We start from the raw sequence: 27,008 nt of genomic DNA, 5'->3' as shown, positions 1-27,008 counted from the left end.
CCTTCAGCGAGTGGAAACAGAGAGGTTGGTGCAGGGCAGATACGGGAAAGCAAGGCAAAACTAAAGGGGATGATGGACAGAGTGTTGAACATTGGAAGCACCCACCCCCAGTTGTTTTTTCCGAATTCAGGGAAAAACACTGATCTTTGCAGCCAATGAGTAAAGTAAATGCAGTCTCCACAGGCAAGCAAGGTGGGCACCACTCTACTGGTTGCACCACTGATGGCTCTGCCCCTGATGTTTAGGTCGAGCTAGACAGCGTAGCTGTCTCTCGAGACCTGCTGTGTGCATCAAGTGCTTCCCCTTTCTTGACATTGCTTTTCATTTGTCTATGTCAGTGTCCTTTAAAAATCCTTGCTTGCTAGTGGTCAGTCCTACCTATTTGTCACTCCTTTTTCTCTTCTGTTCCTCCCACAGAGCAGTGACTTAGTACTGTACCATTCCGCTTTGGTTCTGTATCTGTTCTCTGGGTGACTATTTTTTTTTCCTGTGTTTCCTGCTCTGTTACTGTTCTGTCTGTGTTTAGCTTCAGGGCCCTAGCTGATTACATTCAAATATAGCATTCTTCCTCCCACATCCTCTTAATGCCACAATTGTGTTACTGCTGCCACTTTTACTGCTGCCTCCCCCACGGTGGCTCCTGCTCCTTGTTTGTATGTTTTTTTAATTAGGCTTTTTGCACTTTTCGTTCGCCACTGTCATTTGGGATTTTTCTAGCAGGACATTTGCTTGGTTTGGGCTTCCTTTTGAAGAGGGATTGGGCTTGTTTTTTAGGTATGGGCTGCAAAGGGTTTACATCCCGGCCCCTCTCTTTCCTACCTTTTGATTGATTCCTATGCGGCCACTTACTTTTCCTCCAGTTCTTTTGCCTGTAGCATATTTTCTTGCATTGGCCACTGCTTGTTTCTTTTTGTTGGCGTGCCTCTGCTCTTTAAATGGTCTGTTTATTTGCTTTTGACAACTTCATTTGCGATGCCCCCCACCCGTCTCATTACAACGCTTAACAGCCATGCTTCTTGCAGTTTCATTTGCCGTTTTTCTTTTAATTTTAAAAACCGCTTCACAGTTTACATCCTTGTGTCTCTCCCAAACTCCTCACCCCTCCCACAACAGTCACGGCCAGCACCTCCCTAATCCCGAGTGAATGGCACCTAGCAGTTTTGTGGCGCCATCTTGGTATAAACTAATCGCGCAATAAGAACAACCACACCAAATATTTGCACTTAGCATAAAAGGTCACTTTATTAGGCCAGGCAACATAAATTAGAATTTTGCTACAATAAACATTCTTGGAACAAAAACCCCATTGTCATTACTCTTGAAACTTTTTGCTATCCAACCAAATATTCCCCACAAGACTTCTCATCAAAAATACCCCATGAAATGCACAATCCCAATCAACCTTTCCAACGCCCCTCCCCCACCCCAGAGGGAAGGATAAGCCCGCTCCAGACCATCCAACCCCCAAGAAAAAAACGCCCCCAAAGGAAAATCAGCGAACCAGGAAAATGCTACCTGACCTAACGTGACTTTATTTATTTATATATATATATATATTTATTTTTTATTTTTATTTTTTATATTGTATTCTTATAGGGAGGGTGGGTGGGTCACAAAAACGACAGCCTCCCAATCTCCTCACAGAAAAAAACACAGTTTTCCCTAACTGCTGCCTGCTCTGCTCGTACTGCTAAGCCCCGCCCCCTGCCTGCCTAGAGCCCTCACGCGCTGTGTGGACTGTTCCACCGCGCGAAATTCCCCAAGGGGACAGCTGCTCGTGCACCGATCCCCTTGGGACCCCATCGCGCAATAAGAACAACCACACCAAATATATGCACTTAGCATAAAAGGTCACTTTATTAGGCCAGGCAACATAAATTAAGAATCTTGCTACAATAAACATTCTTGGAACAAAAACCCCATTGTCATTGCTCTTGAAACTTTTTGCTATCCAACCAAATATTCCCCTCAAGACTTCTCATCAAAAATACCCCATGAAATGCACAATCCCAATCAACCTTTCCAACGCCCCTTCCCCACCCCAGAGGGAAGGATAAGCCCGCCCCAGACCATCCAACCCCCAAGAAAAAACGCCACCCAGGAAAACCAGAGAGTTTTCCTGGTTTCCCCCCCCCCTTTAAACAAAAATTATGTTTGCTGCCACAACCTTAGTGGATATTAAAGGAACACCAAAGATTCTCGCCCCAAAAATCCGCCAATAGATCTCTCAACTCCATTAAATAGTATGCCTGGCCCATTTGTGACAAGTGCACCCCGTCTTCCCTGAAAAGATGATATTCCGCACCTGTGATATTATCATGAGCTAAAAACTTTATCCCCATTGCAGAACAAAAAATTTTCATTTCCCGATTGAGTTTCCTGCGAGCCCTTTCCATCGCCGTGTGGTTGCGAGCTCCCCTCCAATGTTGCCTGTAAATAAATTCAGTCCAAGCCAGAGTTGTACCTACCCAGTTATTCTTGAGCACCGCCAAGTCCACTTTCATTTTTTTCAAAAGGGATAAACCGGACAATGCCACAAGATCATTTTCCCCCAAATGGATTATTAATAAATCAGGGAAACCTCTAGCAGAAGACAGCTCAGAGAGCATAGGAAATAAATCATCCCACTTCATCCCCCCCTTTCCCCCGCCATACAACTTCATGTCCCTTGATAGGCAAACCAAGAGCTCGGCCATAAATCTGCTGTTGGGTAAAGCTGGCTGACCACTTTACAAACGAATGGCCCACTATCCATGTCCGCCTCTTTGATGATAATGAACTTTTAACACGACCTAGCGGGAAAAAAACAAAATTAGTCCACATAGTAAATAACATCTCATTTCCTTACATAACGTGTGCAGCAATCTGATTTCCATCTCCCAATCTTTGTAATGTCATCCAAACCCCAGCCCAATCTGTAGGCTTCAGTCGCTGCCCCTATCCGAAAAGAGTGAGTCCCAAAAAGTGTGGGGGGTTTTCCCAACAATGACACAGTTTTACGTAAAACTGCCAATAGTTGCCCACTAGTAATTTTACTCCCATTCTTGTGAATGAATATGTCCCCACGTTGTAGGCCTAAGGAAACAAAAAATGACTCCCATTCCTTCACTGGATAACAATCCTGCACTCCGCTACCCTTTAAAAAGATACAAGTGCCTCTACCCAGCTGATCAGTTTTTGACTTCCTCAAAAGAATCCTAACCTTCCCACCTTGCACTTGAATATCCTCTACCTGGATGCCCTTCTGATCCCGCAGACCTAACAACTCTGAAACTCTAAAAGCGCCAAAAACCAGCCAAATCATACAAAGTCTAAAACGTGAAACCTCCCACAAATCATAACAGCACACTGTTAACTGCTTTAAAATTTGTTGCAAAATGTGAAAAGTGATTGGCTCACGTAACTCCGAAGAAGAAGAACGTTCCCTCCCCAGACCCTTCAACATACGCCTTAATAAAATATCTCCCGTAAACTCCTGTCCCCACCACAACTGACTATAAAACGAAATGCCGGCCAATTTTCCAGAGATTGTTGTATGAGATAACCCCAAATTGACCAAATGCAAAACAAACCGTAACATAACCTCTCTGATACCCTCTGTAGAAAGAACCATTTTGTGAAACTTAACATAACTTAAAAACTCCAACCAGGCCTGATGATAACTGCGTCTAGTAGAAGGGGCTATAGAATTTTCCACCAGGTCAATGATTCTCATTCCCCCAACGCCCAGATGTCTTTCGTGATCGAAGTTTTGCAGCCATCCACCCCCGGTGCCAAACTGCAAAATTTCTGCCAATTGAATCGAGATAGAGCATCCGCAATTGAGTTATTAACACCTGGAATGTGTCTCGCTCGAAACACAATGTTTAATCTGAGACTTTGCAGCATAAAAACACGCAACAGGTGTAATACACGCACATCTTTTGCCTTTTGCTTGTTAATTAGCTCCACAACAGCCATATTGTCAGTATGAAAAAGAACATTCCTATCCTTAAACTCCTCCCCCCAAACTAAAACAGCCACTATGAGAGGGAACAATTCAAGAAAGGCTATGCTTCGACCCTGTTGTAGCCAATGTGGAGGCCATTTTTCCGCACACCAACGACCCTCCCAAAAAATGCCGAAGCCATGCGCTCCAGAAGCGTCTGAAAAAATCTGAAAATGCCAGATGGTGTCATCCTCCACAAAATATAGAGAGACTCCATTAAAATCCTTCAAAAATTGCAGCCAAATTAGTAAATCCTCCTTAATCTGCTTGGTGAGCCTAATCCTGTGATGAGGAAGAAATGCCCCAAACATCGCCATCCCCAAGTGTCTACAGAAGGTCTTGCCAGCACGCACCACGCGGCAAGCGAAATTCAAATAGCCCAAATGCCGCTGAACCCGCCTGAGCTGAACTTTTTTCTTGTCAATGATCTCCAATAAAAATGACCTAATCTCAGTCACTTTAGCCGCCGGCAACCTAGCCATCATAAGTTCCGTGTCAATTTCAATACCTAAGAATGTAAGTTTGGTACCTGGACCCTCAGTTTTTTCCCGATCCAAAGGAACGCCGAACTCCTCAGCCAATTGTTGGAAAATGTTCAGGCATCTGTGGCACTGATGTGACTGAGCTTTGCCAATAAACAAGAAATCATCTGAATAGTGACATACCTGTTTGTGACCACTTTTTTCCGAAAAACACCACTGAAGAAAAGTACTGAACATTTCGAAGAGTGCACATGACACCGAACAACCCATTGGGAGGACTCTGTCTATGTAAAAAGAATCATTGAAAAACATGCCCAACAGCTCAAAATCTGATGGGTGAATGGGCAGTAAATGAAACGCTGACTGGATATCACATTTAGCCAGTTCCGCACCACTCCCAGCTGTGCGTACCATCCTCAGGGCATCATCAACAGATGTATAAGACACATTGGAGTCTGACGGGAAAATGAAGTCATTAATAGACTGGCCCTCCGGCCACGATAAGTGATGGATTAGTCTAAATTCACCTGCCAATTTTTTGGGAACCAAACCCAACGGAGATATCATCAAATTCTTCAAAGGACAGTGCTTAAATGGACCTGCTATCCTGCCCTCCTGTATCTCCAAATCCAATTTCTTCTGCACCACTTGAGGCAAATCCTTTGCCGATTTTAAATTGTCAGACCATCTATTATAACGGGGACCCTGATAACCTATCTTAAAACCCTCCATGAAATGCCAATAGAGTTTTGAAGCTGATTCCGTATCAGGATACCTTTCCAACCACTGTGTCTTGACCGATAACTTAATTGGGGTATGAGCCCTTTGAGATAAACTGCGGACAAGCTCCCCTACCTCTTGGTAATTTTCCCTGATCCCCAAACCTTTGGTTGGCAAAACACTGGATGATGGCATGTTTCCCACCACACTGTGAACATTCGTGCTTAAACCTGCAAAATTGCCTGATGCAGGAACCTCGATTAAAGTTCCAACAGGATCCCGTAACTGGTAGTTGTCCTCTTCCCACAACACCCACCCCAAATTGGGCGGGGCGAGGCAGAAAGGGCGATAAGTGATTGGGAGCCCGCTTGCAGTATGCGTTGTCGCAGGCGTCTGAGACGAGGACATCCACTGAAGCCACAGTTCCTGATCCACATCCCCCCAAGGCTTATCATGGAAAAGACTTACTCTAGCCCTAAACTCCTCATCATAGTTGAGCCATGCGAACCCCCCGGACTGTAAATGTGCTTTGCATATGATATCAATATACTTAAACATTGCAACAGCCCTGTCCTGATGTTTTTCACAATAGACGTTTGCATAAATTAAAAATGCTGCCGTCCAATTTTCGATATTTTTTGGAACCCTAGGACGCCTCGAAAGCTCGCACTCTTCTTCCTTGCTTTGCTTGAATATCCCTATGAAGGAGCTTGAATACGTCTACAAATTCGTGGTCCCAAATCCTCTTCTTAGTTTTCTCTGTCAAATGCGTACCCAGGGGCATGGACAAACCCATGTAAGGTAATTTTTTAAGCATGGGGTGAACGGCACCTGAAACTTGCCCAGATGAGGATTCAGACCCATCCAAGACCTGTTTATCAGTGCTAACCTATTTATCAATGCTTGGCGCCTTATTTGATCCCACAGCACCTGAACCCGCTCCCACCTGTTCCGCAGATTTACCAAACGCCTCCCCCGCCCCGCAACCCGAACCTTCCTTCACTGAGTCATCACCCACCCCCACTGAACGTACACTAGGTTTGTCTGTCAAAGGTTGCGGCCACGAAGACCACCACTGAGGCCTACCTGATGTCAATTGAGTAGCCCGCTTCTGGAACTCCTGAGGATCCTCTCGCTGTTGTTGCCCGCTCGTGACCTCTGAAAAATACTAGTAACAACAGTTGACCCCGACCCCTTTGTAACCGCTACTTGTTCTTGACGCATAGCTCTTGCATCAAAAATCCCTTCATCAAATAGAAAACCTTCATGTATATTTTCGTCCACCAAACCTTGACCAGCATATTCATCAGGTATGACCAAATCATTATTACTCCCACCCCGCCATCATAACTATCCCAATTGGTCACAGCAAAATCCGCCTTTGATCCGCTCTGTGACACCACACCCTTACCAACAGCCGCGCCATGCTTCGCCTTCTTGTACTTGGACCCGCCCGCCGCCATCTGCGGGACATTGTAAGGTGAAGACTTCCAGCCGCTCGTGCCAGACGCCGCTACCAACTTAATACTATCCCGAAACTGCGTGGCACTGCCCGTTGCCAAAGATGGAGTGGCATTATCCACCCAGACCCATTGCCCTCGACTTGGCCCTAATGCAGAGTCAAAAGAAAACTGTTAGAAACAAGGAGGAGAACGAGATTCCGGAAAAATAGATTCAAATCCTGAAGAATAACCAGGAGGTTCAGAACGTGACGTAGGGTATATATTGTGAGACAGTGAGTCAGCACCATCCAATTCCTGAACCTCCTCAAACACTGAGTCTGTTAAATCAACAGCTAAAGTGTTGATATTGTCTTGTGAATATGAGTTGACATGCTCCCCAGGTGGGCCCCTAGGCACAGGGGCCAAAAGCACCTCAAGAACGGCTCCCTCCCCTGCAGTACCCTGCACCGGAGCAAAATTATCGTTCGTACTATTGTGCTTTCCCACTGCCAAAATTTGCACCCCCTCACCGTCATCACCACTGTCACTAGAATAATCCACCAAAACAGCAGAGCGTCCCTCAAAAGACACAGGAGGCGCAATATTAATGGAAGACATTCCTTGAAAATTAGCAATGTTTGTGAGCACCTTGCCAACGACGTGCGCTCTCTTAAAAGCTGATGTAGGGGCCGGCAAAACCAAATTTTCCTTTACCCCAATGTCATAATAACCCCCCCTCCCCCTGCTTGACAGGGAACTTGTTGTAGTAAGGCTTCTGGAGGTAGTACCACCCCTGCCCTGTACTCTCCTCCTAGCACGCCCCATGCGGAGAGAAGATACGGCCCTCAACTGACCTGAAGACTTGTCAGGAAGCGAGTGACATCTGGTAGCCTGTGACCTGCTGGCTCCGCTGCGACGCGCCACACGACCTCTATGCTGCAGCGTCGATGTTTCCACCTCAGCACGACCCACAGCCCCTTGCGACCGGCTCTTCGCAGGTAAACAAGCTACCACTGCTTCCGAAACTCCTTGAGCTGCCATCCTCTTCGGGCGTCTCCCCACCGCCGCTAAAACTGTTGAGACACCAGGCTGCAATAGGTCCTCACGACCTGCGTCATAAATAATGCGCAATGCCTCCGTCACAGCCTCTGACTCTGCCATCCTGAAGCAAAGCCTGAAGAAAAACACACCATAACTAGCAGAAAATGAGGAAAATCGGCAAGGCTTGTGTCACAAAAACGACAGCCTCCCAATCTCCTCACAGAAAAAAACACCGTTTTCCCTAACTGCTGCCTGCTCTGCTCGTGCTGCTAAGCCCCGCCCCCTGCCTGCCTAGAGCCCTCACGCGCTGTGTGGACTGTTCCACCGCGCAAAATTCCCCAAGGGGACAGCTGCTCGTGCACCGATCCCCTTGGGACCCCATTCAGGATTGACTAACAGTCGGGTAACATCATTAAAAGGCCTACACTTGCATGCTTTTTTCGTAGTCTTTCACTTTCAATGTCAAAACCTGGCTTTTATTTTTAGAGACCTATTACACCGCAATTTGTGTGCGCGGCTCGTCAAACGTTTTTAAAAATATTATATTTAATTTGTAAGCTGCCCTGACGTGCTTTAATTGTGTAGAGCATGGCTCAACAAACTTTTCTAAAAATGTATATTATATTTGTTTTTTAAACAGCCGGGCACCCTATTTCCATTTGCGTGGCTACTGTTTGGGTGGTGCTTCAGGGAGATGACGGTACAGGCACCACCGCAGGAAGGACAATATTGCCCAGCTCCTCAGTGCAACACAGCTGCCCTTGGACACTGTACACAATGTTACAGCGTGCTGACCGCCATGGTGCGTCTACTTTGAGCTTGCTGCTAATGTTTATTGCAAATGCTTTTCATTTAACTATTAGGTTTTGAGTACATTTAGTGAACACGTTACTGTTGGAGGATAACTGTTCCGCTCACACGGACATGCGCCCTCCTCCTGTGACAGAAGAGACAGGGAACGAAAAGAGACAGGGAGCAAAAAGCTATAATTATGCCTTGCAATGTTTGTTTGGACTGCAGCACTTTACTCCCCTGTGTACAGTTCACCGCCTTCACCCTCTGATGCAACGGTTATTTCAAAGAAGGGATAACAGTTTGTGCTGTCATTTCTCCAAATGTCTTTTCCTTCCCTGCCCTCTCACCAGAACTGGGAGCCTCTCACCCCGGCCAGTAAAAACAAGCATTAACAATGCAATGGTCTCGGCATTGTTAAAGTTAGAGCTATTGGCATTGCTCATTACATTATTTTTGTTTATGTTTTTGTTTTTAAAACATTTAAAGAAACGGCATTGTTATTTACAATGTCAATAGCTTAATCAATCTCAAATGCGAGACCTATTGCATTTGCACCCACACACAAAGCCACCCACACACACAGAGCCACCCACAGAGCCACTCACATAGAGCAACCCACACACAAATAGAGCCACCCACAGAGCCACCTACACACACACACGCAGTAGCCCACTGACCTATTTACATTATGTGCACTTTGTGATCTGCATGGTACATGTTCTTTGCTGCAGGCACATTAACCCTATGTGCTACCTTTCCAGGAGTCAAAACTTCCACTAGACAAAACTCCGATCTCTCTCTAGGAAGAACATTAAACACCAGAGTCATCATGACATTTTTATTGTTGCCGAAAATTGCTGGAGGCAAGGAAGGAGGCAGCAAGCGCTTTTAAAACCTTAATTTACTTGCAAACATAATGTCTCCACCCAAAGTCAGCGCCCGGTCACACCGGTTGCACTGCCCTAGAGCTGGCCCTTCTCAAGGGTCCTGTGACCTCAGTGACAGAGTCACTGTTGTTCTTGGCTGTGCTGCTTCATAGGCCTGCTAGCAAGACTGGAGGTGAACTTCAGTATGGATTGTGATGGACAAACCTTGAAGGTTAACCCAGACTTGCCAGTGCTAGGGACCACCTGCTGGTGCTAAGACACCAGGGCTTCTAAGGTCTTGCGAAGCCTTCTAAGGTCTAGTATGGGATTGTGCTCTCTCAGGAGAGTCGTCTGGTGGACTGGTTATTAAGGCTGAACCTGGTTCCCCAGTTCCAAATTCAGCAGCTCTGGCCATAGTGCCACATCGTCTCCCCCACTGAACACCATACTGTCCCACTGAGAAAAACTCACACTGCCTTCAACTACAACCCAATTGCTGCCGGCTATAAACACCTGGATGAGGCTCAATTTAAATGACGCAATAGACAAGAGCAATATGCCGCCTACAAAAAAAAGTAACATCATCCGGGAAAAAGCAAACACTCATAGGGGAATGCAAAATTTAGCAAACCATGTGAAATGCAAGCAGGAACAACATGGTTACCTTAACGCTTTTACACTCACTATTCAGAAATCAGTGAGTGCTTTTGCCTGAAAGGGGCCTTGAATGGTCCCATTTCAATGTCCATTGCTGATATCATTACAAAACGTTAGCAGCCGTCGTCGAGCGCCAGGAAACGCCGAGCTTTAAGAGATCAGCCTTGCAGCAAGGAGGAGGCTACCCCACGTCCCGCTCCATTCCGACCGCGCACAAAATGGCCAAACCTTCCGATGTTAAAAAAAACAAACAAACACGCCCACCACGTGTAAAAGGGGCAGGGAGTAAAAAAAGAGAAAGACGCGAAAAAGCACGCCCCCGAATCCGAAAAAGACAGGGCTTGTTTCGAGAGACAAAGCTCTTCTCCAATGGCTGACCAGCATTTAAGAGGCCAGCCAATGGAGAAGAGGGGAGAAGAGGGGCGGGTTCAAGCCCCACTTCTGAAAAACGTTAAATCTCGCGAGCGAGACTGCGCAATCGCAGCCTTCGCTAGCCGAGACCTAAAAAGGATTCTGGTTCCTCCATTGGTCACATCCACTCTCTCATCGGGCGATTTACATACATCAGTAAATACTGCTGCTGCGCCCTCCAGCAAAGGGGGCGGAAGGGGAGAGGAACCTCTCACTCGAGTAGTGCCGTCTGCCTCAGTGGGAGCAGCACTCTTCATATTTTACGTCGTACAGGTTTTATTTGTTTTAGCTGTTTTAACATTTGTAATCATTTAGGGCATGCATTCTTTTCTGTGTTGATAATCTTAAAAATAACAGAACCTAAAAATCTCACTCACCTGCTTCTGAAGAACAGGGCAGCTTCACCGCTTTTGCTTCCCTGGTTCGCCACGGCGTCGCCAATTGAGCGGAGGGAAGCGGACACTCCCCCTTGCCTGACCTGCCTGACTTCCGGTGAGACCAGCAGATCACTGGTCGGATTAATGCCTGGCCAGCTACATAACCACATGCTGGGCCGGACGTGCTGCAGGCGCAACGCTGGCACGCCGAAGGCCCGTCTGCGACCAGGTTGCGCCAAGCGCAAGAAATGCTGTCCAAAACCCTCCAGTTATTGTCTTCTCGTCAACAGTGTTAAAAAGTTAGACACAGGGGGTAAGCGTGGTTGCAAAATTTCGCCTGATAAAATAATGGGACCCGTTATATGCTATAAGTGTAGACTACAGCTCACCCCTATAGACATATGCCCTAAAAACACTGGTAGGAAAGCCTCAACACCTAGCATCGTGAAACTAAAAGGGGGACTAATAATGCACGCTCAATATGTAAGCACTCCCAGGATATCAGAGAATTGATCACGGAGCTACTTCTTGACTTTCTCTTTATTACTGAAACCTGGTTAAAGGAATGTTGTAATCCGGACATTACAGCAGCACTCCCTCCCAACTACACGATTTGTAGGAAAGACAGAGGAGAATCTAGAGGAGGGGGCTGGCCATTATCTCACGGGATTCTCTACAGTGCACTAATTCCGAACTTAACTCACTTAAGGGAGCAGAAAGCCTTGGCTTCTGCTTCACAATAAACGCCTCCCTCGCCTTTACAGGACCCCTGATTTACCGTCCACCCTGTCCTAGCGCCACCTTTCTTGATTCACTAGGATTAACCCTAAGCCATTTCTTGATCAGATATGCCAATTTCACCCTCCTAGGAGATATTAATCTCCACCTAGAAAGCAGAAATGAGTCAGGAGTGGACAACTTCCATGAGATAACAGAATCCCTTGTAATGCACCAATTGGTTGACGCCACGACAGTTATGGTCAGACCACAAATGTATTCCCCTCGCTATTAAGAGGCCAATCGTGAATCATCCTGCCAAGCAAACCCCCTCCTTACACCCAAGGTGCAAGTGGCGCAACTAGCCTTGGACTCAAAGCTGCCCACCATTGCCAAAGCTTGTGTCCCTGTCCTAACTGGTAAAACCTCAGAAGATTCACAACTCTTCCACACCTGGATGACCTCAACAAGCGATGAGCTTATCCCACTAGAACTACCTTATAAGTAAGTGAAAGCTGCAAACTCATAAAGCCCCCTGGTTCATGCCCGCCTTAGCTCGACTACATCTTCAATGTAAGCAATTGGAACGCAAGTGGAGAAGAGTCTATGACCTTGTAGATCAAAAAGCATTTTAAACAAGCAGGAGACACTACCACACTCATATCAAATCAGCAAAAAAAGATATTACTCCAACAAAATACTCGAGGCCAACCAAGACCAAAAAAACATATTTTCAATCATAAAGTCCTTCACTGACCCCAAAGCATTGCATGAAGAAATTCCTCCCTCTCAGATCTTATGTGACCAGATCTCGATTTCTTTTTAGAAAAAAATCCAGAATATTCAAAAGGGCTTAGCAACATTCCCTGCACAAAACCTTGACTGGGACCTGGAGCCCAATCCAACTAGCATTGGTCTCTCACTCCAAGCTTTCGAATCAGTTTCGCTTGAGCAGACACAGGTTGCAATTACCACCTGTAAATCAGGCTCTACCCTGGATGCCTGCCCCCCCTATGATTCTTCACCAAATCATAAACATTGTTCACCTGGTAATCAACCAGATAGTCAATTCCTCATTACTTTCAGGCATAGTCCCAGATGAATGGAAACTAGCCATAGTGAAACCACTGAAAAAAAAGCAAAACGTAGACTCATGTAATCTCTCCAATCCCCGTCCAATATCGCTCCTTCTGATATTGGGCCAAATCCCTTTCCAGCCAAGTGCTTGGTGGCCGGAAGATGCAATACCACCTCCTACCACTGTTAAAGTAGCAAAAAACCTGGGAGTACCTGATTTAACCTTATCAAGTCATTAAAAAAATTCCTCAACTTCATCCCCCTTTCTGCTAGGAAAACAGTTGCGGTGGCACTGGTCCTCTCGCGCCTGGACTACTGAAACAGCCCCTTAGCGGGAGCAAATGAACAAACACTAAAAAGACTACAAGTGGTGCAACACGCAGTAGCTCGCTTAGTCCTGAAATTGCCATGTAGGTCTTCTGCATCCGCAGCACTTAAAACCCTCCATTGGCTTCCACTACATAAGAGAATCCTATTCAAGATACTCTTAATCACCTTCAGAGCTTCACTAAACCTAGGCCCAACGTACCTCTCAGCTAGATTCACCCCTTACACCACTGCCAGGATTCTCAGATCCCTGTTTTAGGTACAAAACCAAGGGAAGAAAAACTGTAGCCGCATTAGGAACTAAAGCCTGAAACCTCATGCCAACAAATCTGAGGTTGTTGAAAACGGAGACACAGTTCAGGAAGGCACTGAAAACTTGGATCTTTGGATTTCCAGACAAATTCTGCCTACCCCTCATATAGGGTCCCCCTGGCTGTTCCTTTACCTTCCTCCCCTCAGCCCCAGGAAGCTCCTTTCAGAGTGACAGCCCACACTTTATAAATGCAACAATCAAATCAAATCAAATCAAATCATGGTTACATAACACTGCCTCCAGCTGCCCCACCAAACACATCCTTCTACTTGATGACCCGGCTCCAAGCGAAGCACGCTCAGTTACCCACCTCCAAACACAGACCACTGCCATCATGCCTGCTACTAACGCATCCATTACACTCTACTCCCACCCCTATGAAACCCGCAGTAATGCTTTTCCGCCTGCCTTTAAAACCACCCCTCGGATATCACTGCTATCCCGTGACTGCCGCCCACTGCTCCCCTGTCCACCAACGACAGAAAGACTGATGGCAGGTCCCCTAGCCATTGCCTACCAGTACAGACAGAGCCTTACAGCTGCGGCCCTCCCCAATGCCACTGTGGTAGTTTAAAACAACATGTTCAACAATCTCTTCAACTGACCACCCCAAAACAGTTCTTCCTGCTAGCCTCTACGGCACCAAAGTCGTTCCTGCTACTTTTCATCCTTGGCATGATGCACACAATAATATTAAATGTACAAAGGGTCTGATATTTGTTTCCTCACGCCAACATTAATTTACACTATGTACCCCACTAAACCATACCTCCTGTCAAAGGCACACCTGATCCCATACGTAGAACCAGTCAGCAAGTACCCCAAGGACAAGCTTCAGAGAGAATGTGCGATTCATGTAATCAAACCTACAGTGACAACGTAGCATTTCCTCACCCACTGTAAGCCCAGCAAAGTAAGCAACTGCACAGTAGCCATCAATACCAGCAAAGTCTAAAGCGCATTTCCAGATCCTTTCATTGGCAGCTCCGGATACATATACCTATGTCTTCTGGGTGGCATCTACCACAAACACAGCATTCTTTGTCCCCCCTAAGACTAACCGAATGCTGTCGGTGAACTCTTCTCTTCCCCCTTCCTTACTAATAACTAGTGGAGGATAACAAAAAAATTGTATTTTCTTATGCAAATAGCGTATCAAGCGCTTGCTGCCCACAGTCCTCACCAAATCCACACGTCTCAATATTCTGCTATTGCACCATCCTATCAACCCTATTATTATCTGGAGATGTTTTTTATCCCTTCCATGAACTAGGAAAAGCAATACCTTGCACGAAAACAAGTCCCTTTAAAACCTTTGCTACTTATAATGGCTGGCAAAGCTCTTACTTGTTTTACTAAATGTTGTTGTAAAGCAAACAGGTAACTCATTCTAGGATTGGAATTACTGCTTAGCAGTGTGGAAGTTAATATTGAGACGTAGGATGATTTTTGCATGTCTGCCGGACACTCGTTCTTCCCTGCATGCGCACACAATGCAATAATACAATTTAGCTTAATAAATTGTTCAGAAATGTACCGGAAGATAAAGAAACAGCCCATTTTATTTTTACAACGAACAATAGACAATCGTCAACTTTATACCCCATGACATAAAAGCCTTAGCATGCACAGCTTGTCCAAATCCACACCACCTTATTCTACCACACACAGCACATTTGAACATCTCATAATTCTATGGCACCCAATTCTACTATGAATAATTTAACTCTACAACATTCCATACCATATAATTACAATCCTAAAAAATGAAAAACACATATTTCCACTTCACTCATACCACATAATTCCACATCACATAATAACATTCCACACAGCTTAATACCACTCCAAACCACATAATTACACTCCACACAAGTCAACCTCACATAATTCCACTTCAACCTATATAATTACACTTCACACAACATATTTACACTCAACTCCAAAACACATAATAACCCTCCACAAAATACAACTCTGCAACATTCTGCATAATTCCAATCTGCACAATTATACACCACACCATGTCACATAATTCCACACATAACACAATTCCTCAATTCATCCCCACACAATTCATCACACAACTTAATTACACTCCACATAATACCACTCAGCACCACATAATTAACCTCCACATAATTATGCTCTACTCCAAACTGCATAAATACACCTTACATGAATCCAGTCTATGCCACGTAGAAACACTCCACATAACTACACTCCACACCATGCCTCATAATACCACTCACCATAATTTTCCACTCAACGCCGCACACTTCCAAATCACACAATTCAACTCTACACATTTCCATTCCACACCACATAATTCAACAACATATTACATAATTCAAACCAACAACACAATTACACAACACACCACATACATCCAATCTACACCACAAATGTCCACATCATGCTGCAATATTTAACAGCACACCTCATAAGTAAACTCCACTACATACCACTCCACAACACAAAATACCATTCCAGATAATCCCACTCCCAGCCACACAATCCCACTCCATGACACACAATCCCACTCCTCATATTTCCAGTACACACAATACCCATTAATTACTATCCACATAATTGCACTGCACACCATGCCACATTATTTCACTACACAGATCCAATCCACACAACACAATTCCACAACTAACAATTCCAATCCAAACCACATATGTCTACTTGACACCACACACACAGTCACTCCACTCCAAACAGAAAACACATAGGTAAAATGCATTGTCCTGTACAAGGTCAATAGCTATAACTCTCACAAATGCAAGACCAATTTCATGGCAAATGCTTGTTTACCTTCCAATGCGTCCCAACATATCATGTTTCTGGAGCTGCAAACCTTCTCCTGCCCCAGTCAGCATTATGCTGCCTCGTCCCTGCTCAGAGGAGCAGTCCCCCGTGGAGAATGCTCTTTCTGAGGGCCCCCACTTCCATCCTTTTCCGGGCCTGGCTCTGACTAAAGAGAAACAATGTACGTTGTTACTTTGTTTCTCTTCACTCCTGGGTCAATGGGAGGAGGTCAGAGCAGGCTGCACACTCTAGCTGCTTTAGAGCAAGACACAAAGAGCTCTCTACAGATTAGTTTAGGGGGCTCCCTTCACCTGCTGAAGACTACCCCCCCCCCCCCTCCGCAGCGTAGGGGCTGTGGGGGCGGCTGTTACACCCCTGCCGTGGGGCCTGGTGTCAATTGCCTATACTGTCCCGGGGCCTTCCTGCTTTGGTTCTTCAAACAGGGCCAAGTACAACCCTTTCAGCATTCGACTCTATGTGGTAGCGATGGCGAGCAGTTAGGCTTCTCTGAAGATAAGTGTGGGAGCACCCAGGCTTGGCATTCAACACCACCCGCAGCAGTGCAATAAAATCAATATCCAACCCAGTGCTTCTCTTTATAAAGGACAAATACTTTATTACCCATAAAGCAGAAATACCACACACTTCAAGAATTTGAGAACACCTCAATCAATCAATCAGGGGTTTGTAAAGCGCGCTACTCACCCACGAGGGTCTCAAAGCGATGGGATCTGATTTACAGGTATTCACTGCTATGAGTCTTAGGCACTTCAAAGTGGGATCTATTTATCCCTGTAGGCGATATACTTCTTTCCCCCTCTCTCTCTCCTCAGAGTAGGTGGCATAATTTCTACTATGGGTCAGTGTGTTCCCTCCCACTTCCCCAAGCACACAAAGGGTCCTATTTACGAGCTGGTTCGCATCACGTTTGCACCACACAGCGTAGTACCTGTGCAACGCAAACCTTAAGTGAGATTTATGAAGCTACGCAAGGCCACTTTGCTTGGCCCTGAGTGGCTCCATAAATATGGAGTAACGGAACGGAATGCTAATCGTCGCATTGCCTTCCTCTGCGCAAGGGAGGTGTTCCATGGGTGCTGCGTGAGTGTTCCCATGAAACTCCAATGATTTTTTAATTTGCTAGCCTGAGAATGTGCCAAAAAGACACGCCTTCCCAGGGAGGCGTAACAAGGAGAAATATCTTTATTTCTTCTTGTTACTTATTATAATAAAAATAATAAGCAAGCTTGTAAAGCGCATGGTTACACTAGTTAGTGTGTCCCTGCGCTGCTGCATAGTTTCGTCAGGGGGAGCAAGGGTAGGAAACAGCGTCACCAAACAGAATCCTAACTCTGGAAGAGCCAGTATTTCAACTGCTTCCGAAAGGCTGACTCCGATGGTTCAATCCGTAAAGAGAGAGGAAGTGCATTCCAATGCTTAGAGGCCAGGTAGCTGAAGGTCCCATTCTCGCTTTTTTTGCTCTGGGGATTGTGACCCGACTGGTCCCCGATGATCTTAAATGTCGGGTCGGAATGTAGGGAGTTAGTAGCTTGTGTAAATAGCTCGGCCCCTTCCCCTGCAGGATACGATGACTGAGCTTTGAAGAGTATTCTCTCCCGCACTGGAAGCCAGTGGAGAGCAGAGAGGGCATTCCTCGAGGAGGATCTTCTGGGGAGCATCAGGATCAGAATGCATTGAAGTCTGTGTATGTATGTGCTACTTCCTCTTTTGATGTGGGCTGCATTCTGCAGCCCACATAGAAAGAGGAATATGCCTCTCTGGATTGTTTTTGTGCAGGAAGGTGTCTGCATGTAATGCAGGCACCCTTGCACCATGGTGCAAGGGTGCATGTATTGGGGCTAGGATTCAAAAAGGGTGCCAGCGCAGGGGAAAAGTCAGGAAAGTGCTTTATTACCTTAAACATGAAGTATTACTGCCCTTTCCCTGTCATGCAGTGCAGCACAGCAAGGTGACTTGCTGTGCTGCTCTGCGTGACAAGTTCATAAATAGGCCCCAAAGTTCTAGATCACAGGGCCCATTAGAGTCCCTTATTTGTCCTTGGTTGGAGAGGTTTGGGGTTCATCATTGGTTCATCACACAATGGTGTATTCTCTGGCTATCTGCGAAATTCCCTGCATGGCACGCTGCAGGTCTTGTTAGATGTGAGCAGCTGCGGGATGAACAGTGAGTCCTCCAGAAGGCTGGGGCAGTAGTATGTGCTTGTGTCATTGGCCTTCTTCCAGGCTCTCGATTGTTGGTCAATGAGGGTGGACTCAGAGGCTTTGGCAGGCCCTGTCTTGATTCTCCAGTGAATTTATTGGGGCCAGTCACACTGGGGCATTCCCAGGTGGAGGCAGCTGACAGTCCTCTTCTCCCAATCAACCAATCTGGCACTGAGGTCTTTGGATCCTTGACTGACAGGCACTAGTGCAATGAGGCAAAAGCCTCAAATCTTCTGAGCAGGGTAGCCAGGGGCGTTTCTGTAAAGTGTAGGATCCTCTACTCATTGTGGGGCAACGTAAAACACCTCTGGTTTGGTAGTCTTTGCTTCTTGGGACCGGTTGCACTGTCCTTGTTGGGCACACACACAGATGGTGCCACAATTAGTCACTTATCCCAGCTTCAGTATGGCCAAACAAAATGGCCTAACAAAGGAGATCATGACTCCTGGTGCGTTATTGGAAACAACACCAATAATGCAATGAGACCAGCCTGACACTTTTGCAATGCCACAGCTCCTTCGAAGAAGCTGTACAGTCAGATAGGCACTTGCGATCTCGTCTGTCATGTTGGATGGTGAGTCTTTGTTGAATGGGCCCCTACACCAGGGTCAATTACCACAGTCTCTTTGTGAAGGAAGAAAGCCCTCATCCTGCAGGAGGAGCTAACCAACAAACTGGCAGGATTACACGGTTCCACGACAAGTTCAGCAATTCCTTCTTCAGATCGGACTCTAGGTGATGTTCCTTCACCTGTATAGAGTTGACTGTCAGACGGACACAAACCGTTGGTTGCACAGTTGCAGTAGTCCCCTGAGTACTCAGTGGAGTATATATTAAATGTCTAGAGCACCACCAATTAAATTGTAAATAGTCTGTTAATTTGACAGGTCCATATTAGTAAAATAAACTCCAAATGTTGTAAAATTAATACAAGAGACCGATGATCCCATTCGTTTTAATGAGTTATTCCGTTTCTTGTACAGTTCGATTTGAACAGCCAACACGTGTTTCGTCATACTCGACGACTTTTTCAAGGCTGTAGATTTAAACAGAGCATGGATTTTGTTAGACTTATATTTCACCATACTGCATGATAAGATGCTAGTACGAAAAAGGTAAAGTCAGAATAGTTAAAAGAAAACGATTTCTAGAACATATAGTAATCTTCAAGTGAGTCATCAAAAACACAAAATAGCAAATAACAGGCCAAATGCAGAGAACTAGTTACTGTGAGCGAAGAGTGTTAAAGACCTCAAAGCCTCTGTGATCACACATCCATTAACCCAATAAAGAAGGGAGCGGCTTACAAGACAGTATTCTTAAACAAATTACCTCTGATAAGTTGTCAATATACAGGTAGTTAGTCCAATGGGAGTATGGAATTCGAATCCTGATCGTTGGAGCCCCGAGGACCACAAGTAAGAACAGTCTACAGAAATATCACTTCCCATGCAAAATTTCACAGTTAGTATCCACGAACTGGTGTACAATGCAAAGAGTATAACTAAAAAAGAGGGAGGAGAGGAAAGAAGTACGGTCCATAGGTAAAAGTGAGGCAACATCACCGTAGCTGAGGAGTCAGTCCTCAGGGTATAGAATCAGCATTATATAGACAAGCACCTACAGGCACTTCAGGCGTATACAAGATGGTCTACAGAAAGTTAAAACGCAAACCCAAAACACAAAACTACAACACCAGTCAATATATATATGTTAATGCACAGCACATGTATAGGGCAAATTTAAGGAGAACCGTGGGACACATGCAGGTTTCACATCCCACATTTCAACTCCTGAAATGTAGGGAAAGAACAAGCAATTGAACTAGAGTTAAGGTAGAATAGTGAAAAACCTTGTTTAATGAAGCAACACTACAAAGGAAACCATTAAAATGTTTCAATGGTAAGGCAATAAAACAAGGACATGGTTATGTAAAATCAACCTACCCTGGGGAAACACACATCATATAAGACAAGACAGTAATCATACATTTTCAACAGTGGAGGAAGTCAACAACAGTAATAGACCGTCCATTTCAGCAAGGGCCCTGATAAGCCCAGGTCTTCGTGTTAATGGACAATCCAAACAAACAATATCATAAATGTGCAAGAAAACAAGGAGACAAAGCAAAATACTGTAAACATAGGTCTCATGGTGAAAAACCCTGTCTAGTCTAAAGAACAAGAATTCCCAATTAGAGTAACTCACCAGCTGCACGATCCGAATCCGCATGTACGCGTTCTACGAGCCATCCAGTGTGGCTTGTTATAAACAGAGCCTGAAGTTGAACATGGGGCCATAAACATAGAAAAGGGAGATCACATGGTCAGAAAATCTCCACCAACATAGAAAGGAAAGGTAAAAAACAAGCAAACGGGTGCCATGTTGGAATGGGGTCTAAAAAGATGAATTCGTCAGCCCAATAATGCACGATCCCTTAAACATAATATCGCACAAAATTAGTATGTTACTATTAATAAATCATAATATTAATGGATAGTAGTAAAGGTCATGGTAGTAGATAGATTCATATACAATCACAACTTTGTTTAAAATCAATGGTATGCCAATACATGTGGCAAAAAACAACATTGATCTAGGTCTAAAGTAAAAACTTATGTATCTGAAAGTACATAGTAACATCTTATTCCGACAATTATGAATCTGAGACTGAAAAAAGGAAGAAAATAGTTTTAACATTTAAAAGGGTCTAAATCCTGGAATGGATGACCAATGTCACAGAGCACAAAGTATTTATAGATGATTTACAATAAAAATCTGATCTCTGTTATTAACAGGATCTCAAAAACAATGTCTAACCACCATGAGTATAGGAGATGAATGAGACCAGTGTGATAGAGAAAAGGGTGAGTAAAGAGTAATAAAGGAGAAAAAGGAAGAACATAAGTAAATAAAACATAAAAAGTGAACAAGAAAAGAAAAATAATAGTATTCCCATAAAAGTGAAAGACTTTTTAGAAACAACAGAGGCATGGTAACAAAAAACTTAATTCTTTTACCACACAAATACTCAGCATAAAGTTTAGGAATTACATTTGTTCAAATGGACAGAAATATTGCCACCATGTGATCTTCACCAAAATTCAAAAAAGCTAGTATCAAACAGATAAATAAGACTTTGTACATTTTATATAAGGTCAGTTGCTAAAAGTTAAATATATCTCATTCTGTATAGAGTGTTGAATTTTGTCCCGATACATTATGGGAAAATTCATTGCAAAATAATGTAAGTTAAATCACAAGAATAAGCTATATGACCTAGTACAATAAGTCTCTCAAAAATTCATGTAATTTTGTGTCCACATTTAGACCAAATTCCACTGCCCTAAGTTACGTAATACATTTTGTTTCCAACTGTCTCAATAGTTTAGCTCGATCTCCTCCCCTAGGGTGATCACATGCAGTAGTAATACCATTGAAGTTCAATGAAGGTAAGTCTGCTGAACCATGATTTTCTTTAAAATGAACAGCTAACAGATAGTTCTTGTTCATAATGCATAATGCTGGTTGAAATGATCAGATTAGTCTTGGACAACAATGTGTTCCTGCACAATGGCCGTTGCTTTCGCCAGTGTCAAGGCGTTCCCATGGGTCCAAATTTTCCCCATCATTTGCTAATCTTTTTTTGGGGTGGTTGGAGAAGAATTACATTTGGAGGAACTGCCCGGAAGATTTAATAAACCATGTGGTTCATTGGGGTTGATACATCAATGATGTATTGATGACTTGGATAGGTGGTCAGACACTATTGGCAGAATTTTGCACATTTTCTAATAACAAACAGTGTAATATTATTTTTACATATGAACAAAATCCTATAGAAAATGCCTTTCTGGATCTTAATCTATACAGTGCAAGTGATACCATAGCATCCACCCTGTACGGAGGCTCGAGGGCCGAACTAAAGGGGATGGATGGAAACCAGTCAGTGGATGGGCTTTCAGTATATACTGTTTATTTTCATCTTCGTCACAGTATGAAGGAAGCAGTCTGTGCACAACTAACTGAGGGATTATACAAAAGTAGCCTCCATAAAGGAACAATATATGGTCTGGTCTGTGGAAGACGGGTTCTGCTACCCCTCCTCTCTGTCCTCCGGGGTGCCGGGCTTTCCTGCTTCTCTTTGGATTAACTTTCTCCTCCCAAGGACTCCAAAGCAGGGAAAAGAAGAATAAGAATAAAAGAAAACACGGGTCAGTCTTTGTTTCTAACCCTAGGGGTGTGCCACCGAAACCAAAAACGTCGTGGGGAAGGGAAGGGAAAGAGAAAGGCAGTGAGGGACTGGTTTCAGGGGGTGATAGGGGTTAAGTGTGGTAATCGAACTCCGGTGGGATGTGTCAGTGAGGTCACTCTTCTCGGGTACCCCAGTAGCCCCACCAAAAGGATCCTCTGAGAGGCACTTGCCTGGGGCCACGACCCGTGAGCAGGGCCATGGCAGCTGGACCCGGGGCGTCCTCCCGTAGGCCGCCGGGCTTGTCCGCTTTGTATTCTTTCTCCTCGGGTGCTGGGACCTCAGGCGTTCCTCCCCCTTGTCCTCCGCCCATCTTCGGTGTTCTCCTCCTCGTCGGTTGTTCAGAGGCTCCTCCGTCCTGCTCCTCACACGCCTCGGCGTCTCCTCCTGCCGCTCCTTGCTCCGCTGTACTCTCCGCTATGCTCGGCTCGACCTCCACTCTGCTCCGGCCATTTACTTCCCAAACTCCGCCCTTCTTGTTCTCTGTTGGTCCGCACGTCCTGACGTCACGCGTCCCTAGCACAACTAGAACGCGGGTTGTTTCCGGTGTCCCTTCTTCGTCTTTGTCCGTGTTACCCGACTTCCGCCGGGCTGAGCCTTCATCTTCCTCACAGTTGTCCCCCCTTAGGAATGGACGTTGGGGCCATTCACAGCATGGATGCCGGGACAAATAGTCCGCACACAGTGGCTTCATTCCAGGCATATGGAGGGTCTGAAATGAAAAAGGTTGTAAGGCGAGAAACCATCTGAGTATGCGGGAATTGGTGTCTTTATTCTGTGCGAGCCACGTCAGGGGAGCATGATCAGTAAGGACGAGGAACTGTCTACCTAAGAGATAGTATTGCAAGGATTCTATAGCCCATTTAATGGCTAAACACTCCTTCTCTATCGTTGAGTAGTTTGTTTCCCGAGGGAACAGTTTTCTGCTAATGTACAACAGAGGTCGCAGTTCTTCCCCGGAGTCAGGTTGAAACAATACAGCCCCCAATCCGTGGCCAGAGGCGTCTGTTTGAAGGACAAAGGTCCGGTCGAAATCGGGGCATCGTAGCACTGGGGTGGTACAAATAGCTTGTTTGAGGGCCTTAAAACTGGCTTCCTGTGCTAAGGTCCATGTGCGTATGTGTGTGGGATGTGCTTTGGATAGGAGTTCAGTGAGTGGACTGGCTATGGATGAAAAATGGGGTATAAACCGCCTATAATACCATATGATGCCTAAGAAGGAACGAATCTCTTTTTTTGTCTTTGGCCTGGGAATAGCTTTGATGGCTTCTATTTTATCGACTTGGGGTGTGATGTGTCCTTCCTGTATGGTATATCCCAAATAGTGTATTTCATTGGTCCCTAAGAGAGATTTCTTTGGGTTGATGGTGAGGCTTGCGGCCCATAATGCCAAAAACATGGATTGCAGATGTACCAGGTGTTCCTCCCATGTTTGGCTGAAAACCACGATATCATCAAGATATGCTGCGGCATATTTCTGGTGAGGTTTTAGTACATGGTCCATTAGCCTCTGAAACGTTGCAGGGGCCCCATGTAACCCAAACGGGAGTACCTTGAAGTGGTAGAGGCCGGAAGGTGTGGAAAACGCAGTTTTTTCTTTGGATGTGGGGTCTAACGGGATTTGTCAATATCCCTTCGTTAGGTCTAGGGTTGACATGTATCTAGCTTGTCCCAGGCGTTCTACCATCTCATCTATCCGGGGCATTGGATATGTATCGAACTTTGTGATGGCATTTACTTGTCTAAAATCGATACAAAAGCGCAGACTGCCGTCTGGCTTTGGCACGATTACTATTGGAGAGCACCAGTTGCTCTGGGATGGTTCTATTATCCCTGACTGGAGCATGTCCACTACTTCCCTCTCCACTGCCTCCCTACGTGCTTCCGGGATGTGATACAGTTTTTGTTTTATGATTTTTGGGTTCAGGGTTGTTATCTCGTGTTGTACCAAGGATGTTAACCCGGGATTTGTGGAAAACAGGCCAGGAAAGGTGGTCAGCAACGCTTCTAGCTGGGCTTGTTGTACAGTGGTTAACACCTCTCCGAAGGGAACAATGTGGTTCAGGGAGTCATGGACGGACAGGAGGGGAATGTCTAACTGTGGGGAGCTACAGGCCATAAAAGCGGGATTTTGTCCTAAGGTGGTCTGGGATTCCTCCCATTTTTTTAGGAGGTTTATGTGGTATATTTGTTTACCCCCGGCTCTGTGGGGTAGTAATATGCTGTAGGTGACAGGCGTGACCCTTTTTTCTACCACATACGGCCCTTGCCATTTCATTAACAATTTGTCTTCTGTGGAAGGGAGTAACAAAAGGACCTTTTCCCCTGGCTGAAACACCCTAAGCCGACTGTTGCGGTCGTAATATCTCTTCTGTGTCTCCTGGGCTTCCTTCATGTTCTCATGCACTAGTCCCCATATGTGTGTTAAGGAAGTCTGCAGGTCGGTAACATACTTCAGCAGGGGTTTCCCTTCCTCTTCCTCCCCTTCCCACTGTTCACTCGCCATATCCAGTAGGGTTCTGGGCCTTCTCCCAAATAGTAGCTCAAACGGGGAAAACCCGGTGGACCGCTGTTCATGTGTCCGTAAAGCGAAGAGAACCAGGGGAAGTTTTTGGTCCCAATCCCTCCCAGTGTCAGAGACGACCTTGCGGAGTAGGTTTTTGATCGTTTTGTTGTACCGTTCCACAAGGCCGTCTGTCTGTAGGTGATAGACAGATGTTCTTATTTTCTCTATCCCCAGTATGGTACAAATCTGGCCCATCATTCGAGACACAAACGGGGTACCCTGGTCTGTCAAGATCTCAGAGGGAAACCTGACTCTTGAGAACAGGGTTATCATGGCTTGTACTACTTAGAACAACAAGAGAGAGAGGGTAAAGCCACACTCTTAATCCCCCTATATCATAAGAAATAACAACAAAAGAGTGTGAAAACTGAAATAGACAGACAAATAAATCCTAGAATAAAAGAATGCCAAACTGCAAATCAATCTGATGTTTCCGTGGAACCCTCACTCACCAACATAGTTGGTGACATGCTTCATCATGGGGTTCCACCAGGGGTACCTTGTGTACCTCCAATGTGCTTCAACGCTTTGTTAAGGCGGAGCAAAAAAATCAGACTAGAAGAATATAGTGACTCCTGGTGTAAAGTGAAAAAGTTAAAAAGTCAAGATTCATCCGCAAATGTATTTAATTGTGATGAAGCCTGAACACTTTAAAAACAGTGAAGGATGCTTAATACTGACTATGAATTGGTCAGATACATCCTATTGAAATCGTATTGGTCGACATGTTTCAGCTTCTAATTGTGTATCAAAAAGCTTTCTTCAGGACCTAACAAAAATTCACACCTTGGCGGTATAAGCTTACTAAAGCTTACCCTAACCTCAGGTGCAACAAACCGATACACTCACGGTTTCAATACAGGCCTTCCACAACTCCGAAAGGGTATCTGTAAAAAAATATATACGTATACTGTATCAATATATATATGTAGTCTGGAAATTATTCATACCAAATACAGATTGAGTGCAAGATATGGTTCAAAGAAGCAGTTCTAGCAATGTGGTCAATTAAAATTGTGTAACCAACATTAAATGTGCTGCAACTCCATAGTTAACTCATAATCAAATGAGTGACATTTGTATTATAAATATTTGGATTAAATCTCAGTTCGAGAAATACTCAATCGGGCCATTAGACCAACGAGTCATCACAAGAACAACATTGCGTAATAAGTGTAATCACATTTAGATTAGGCACTGATAACTAAATCGTATAGTAGACAATGGAAAAAAACGGGCGCTTAGGTATATGTAGAGAAAGGTGAGCTCCTTGGGCAAGAAGGTGGGTGGCGGGTCTACAGAACAACTATGAAAGAGACAGAAAAGGGAAGTTCACATTTCACCCATTAGTCCATCAGTTGGCCCACCACGCTAATGTTCGTAAAAATAGCAATAGAACCATCGGACGGTACTTACATCATCCAAGTCCTCTGCCTGGTTCTTAAACCTAAGTATACCACCGAGCCCGGAGTCAGCGAAGTGCAGGGCGTGCAAGTTTAAATAGAGAAAGCCTCCGTAATGACCGGAAGTCTAAGGCAGTCTCCGTAAACCGGATCTCATCATACGTCAGTGGTGGCAACAGAAACGAAGGACTACCTCGCTTATTGTTAACAAAAAACTAGACCGTAGAATTACTTTACGTAATTCAAAACTTTACTCGATAGTATGAGCACATAGGCGGATTTTGGAGAGCAATAATTTCAAATGGGAGAAACCTCTATTCTCATACAAGAAAGCTACAAGTTTGAAGGATTCGTTGGTTCACACTAGACCACGTAATCTAAATACTCCCATTGAAGTCTCAGTCCTCAATACGTGGGGTCTACCACCTGTTCTCGGTCATTTTCCTTGTGGGTCATGCAGTGTTTGTCATCTCACTTCCACCACAAAAACTCTGGCTTTGGAAACTGATAAAATCTGGACGCAACGGAGCCATACAAA

At 45.0% G+C, this 27,008-nt stretch overlaps 1 protein-coding gene across 2 annotated transcripts in view; it reads left to right on the top strand.

Moving 5' to 3' along the window:
- The window catches only part of LOC146797980 (avidin-like), a 122,991-nt gene that overhangs the window by 65,930 nt on the left and 30,053 nt on the right, over positions 1–27,008 (top strand). Inside the window, exon 2 of one of the 2 annotated variants that reach the window (XM_085625204.1) lies at positions 8,314–8,475. The exons of the other annotated variant lie outside the window; for it this stretch is intronic. Within the exon in view, the coding sequence (XP_085481330.1) occupies positions 8,314–8,475 (162 nt within the window). The remainder of the gene's footprint in view (positions 1–8,313; positions 8,476–27,008) is intronic. 2 annotated transcript variants of the gene reach the window in all.

This window comes from Triturus cristatus, chromosome 9 (assembly GCF_964204655.1).
Source record: "Triturus cristatus chromosome 9, aTriCri1.1, whole genome shotgun sequence".
In the NCBI taxonomy this organism is placed as follows: domain Eukaryota; kingdom Metazoa; phylum Chordata; class Amphibia; order Caudata; family Salamandridae; genus Triturus; species Triturus cristatus.
Note: the sequence above shows the minus strand (reverse complement) of the source record. Positions and strands in the feature narration are given on the sequence as shown.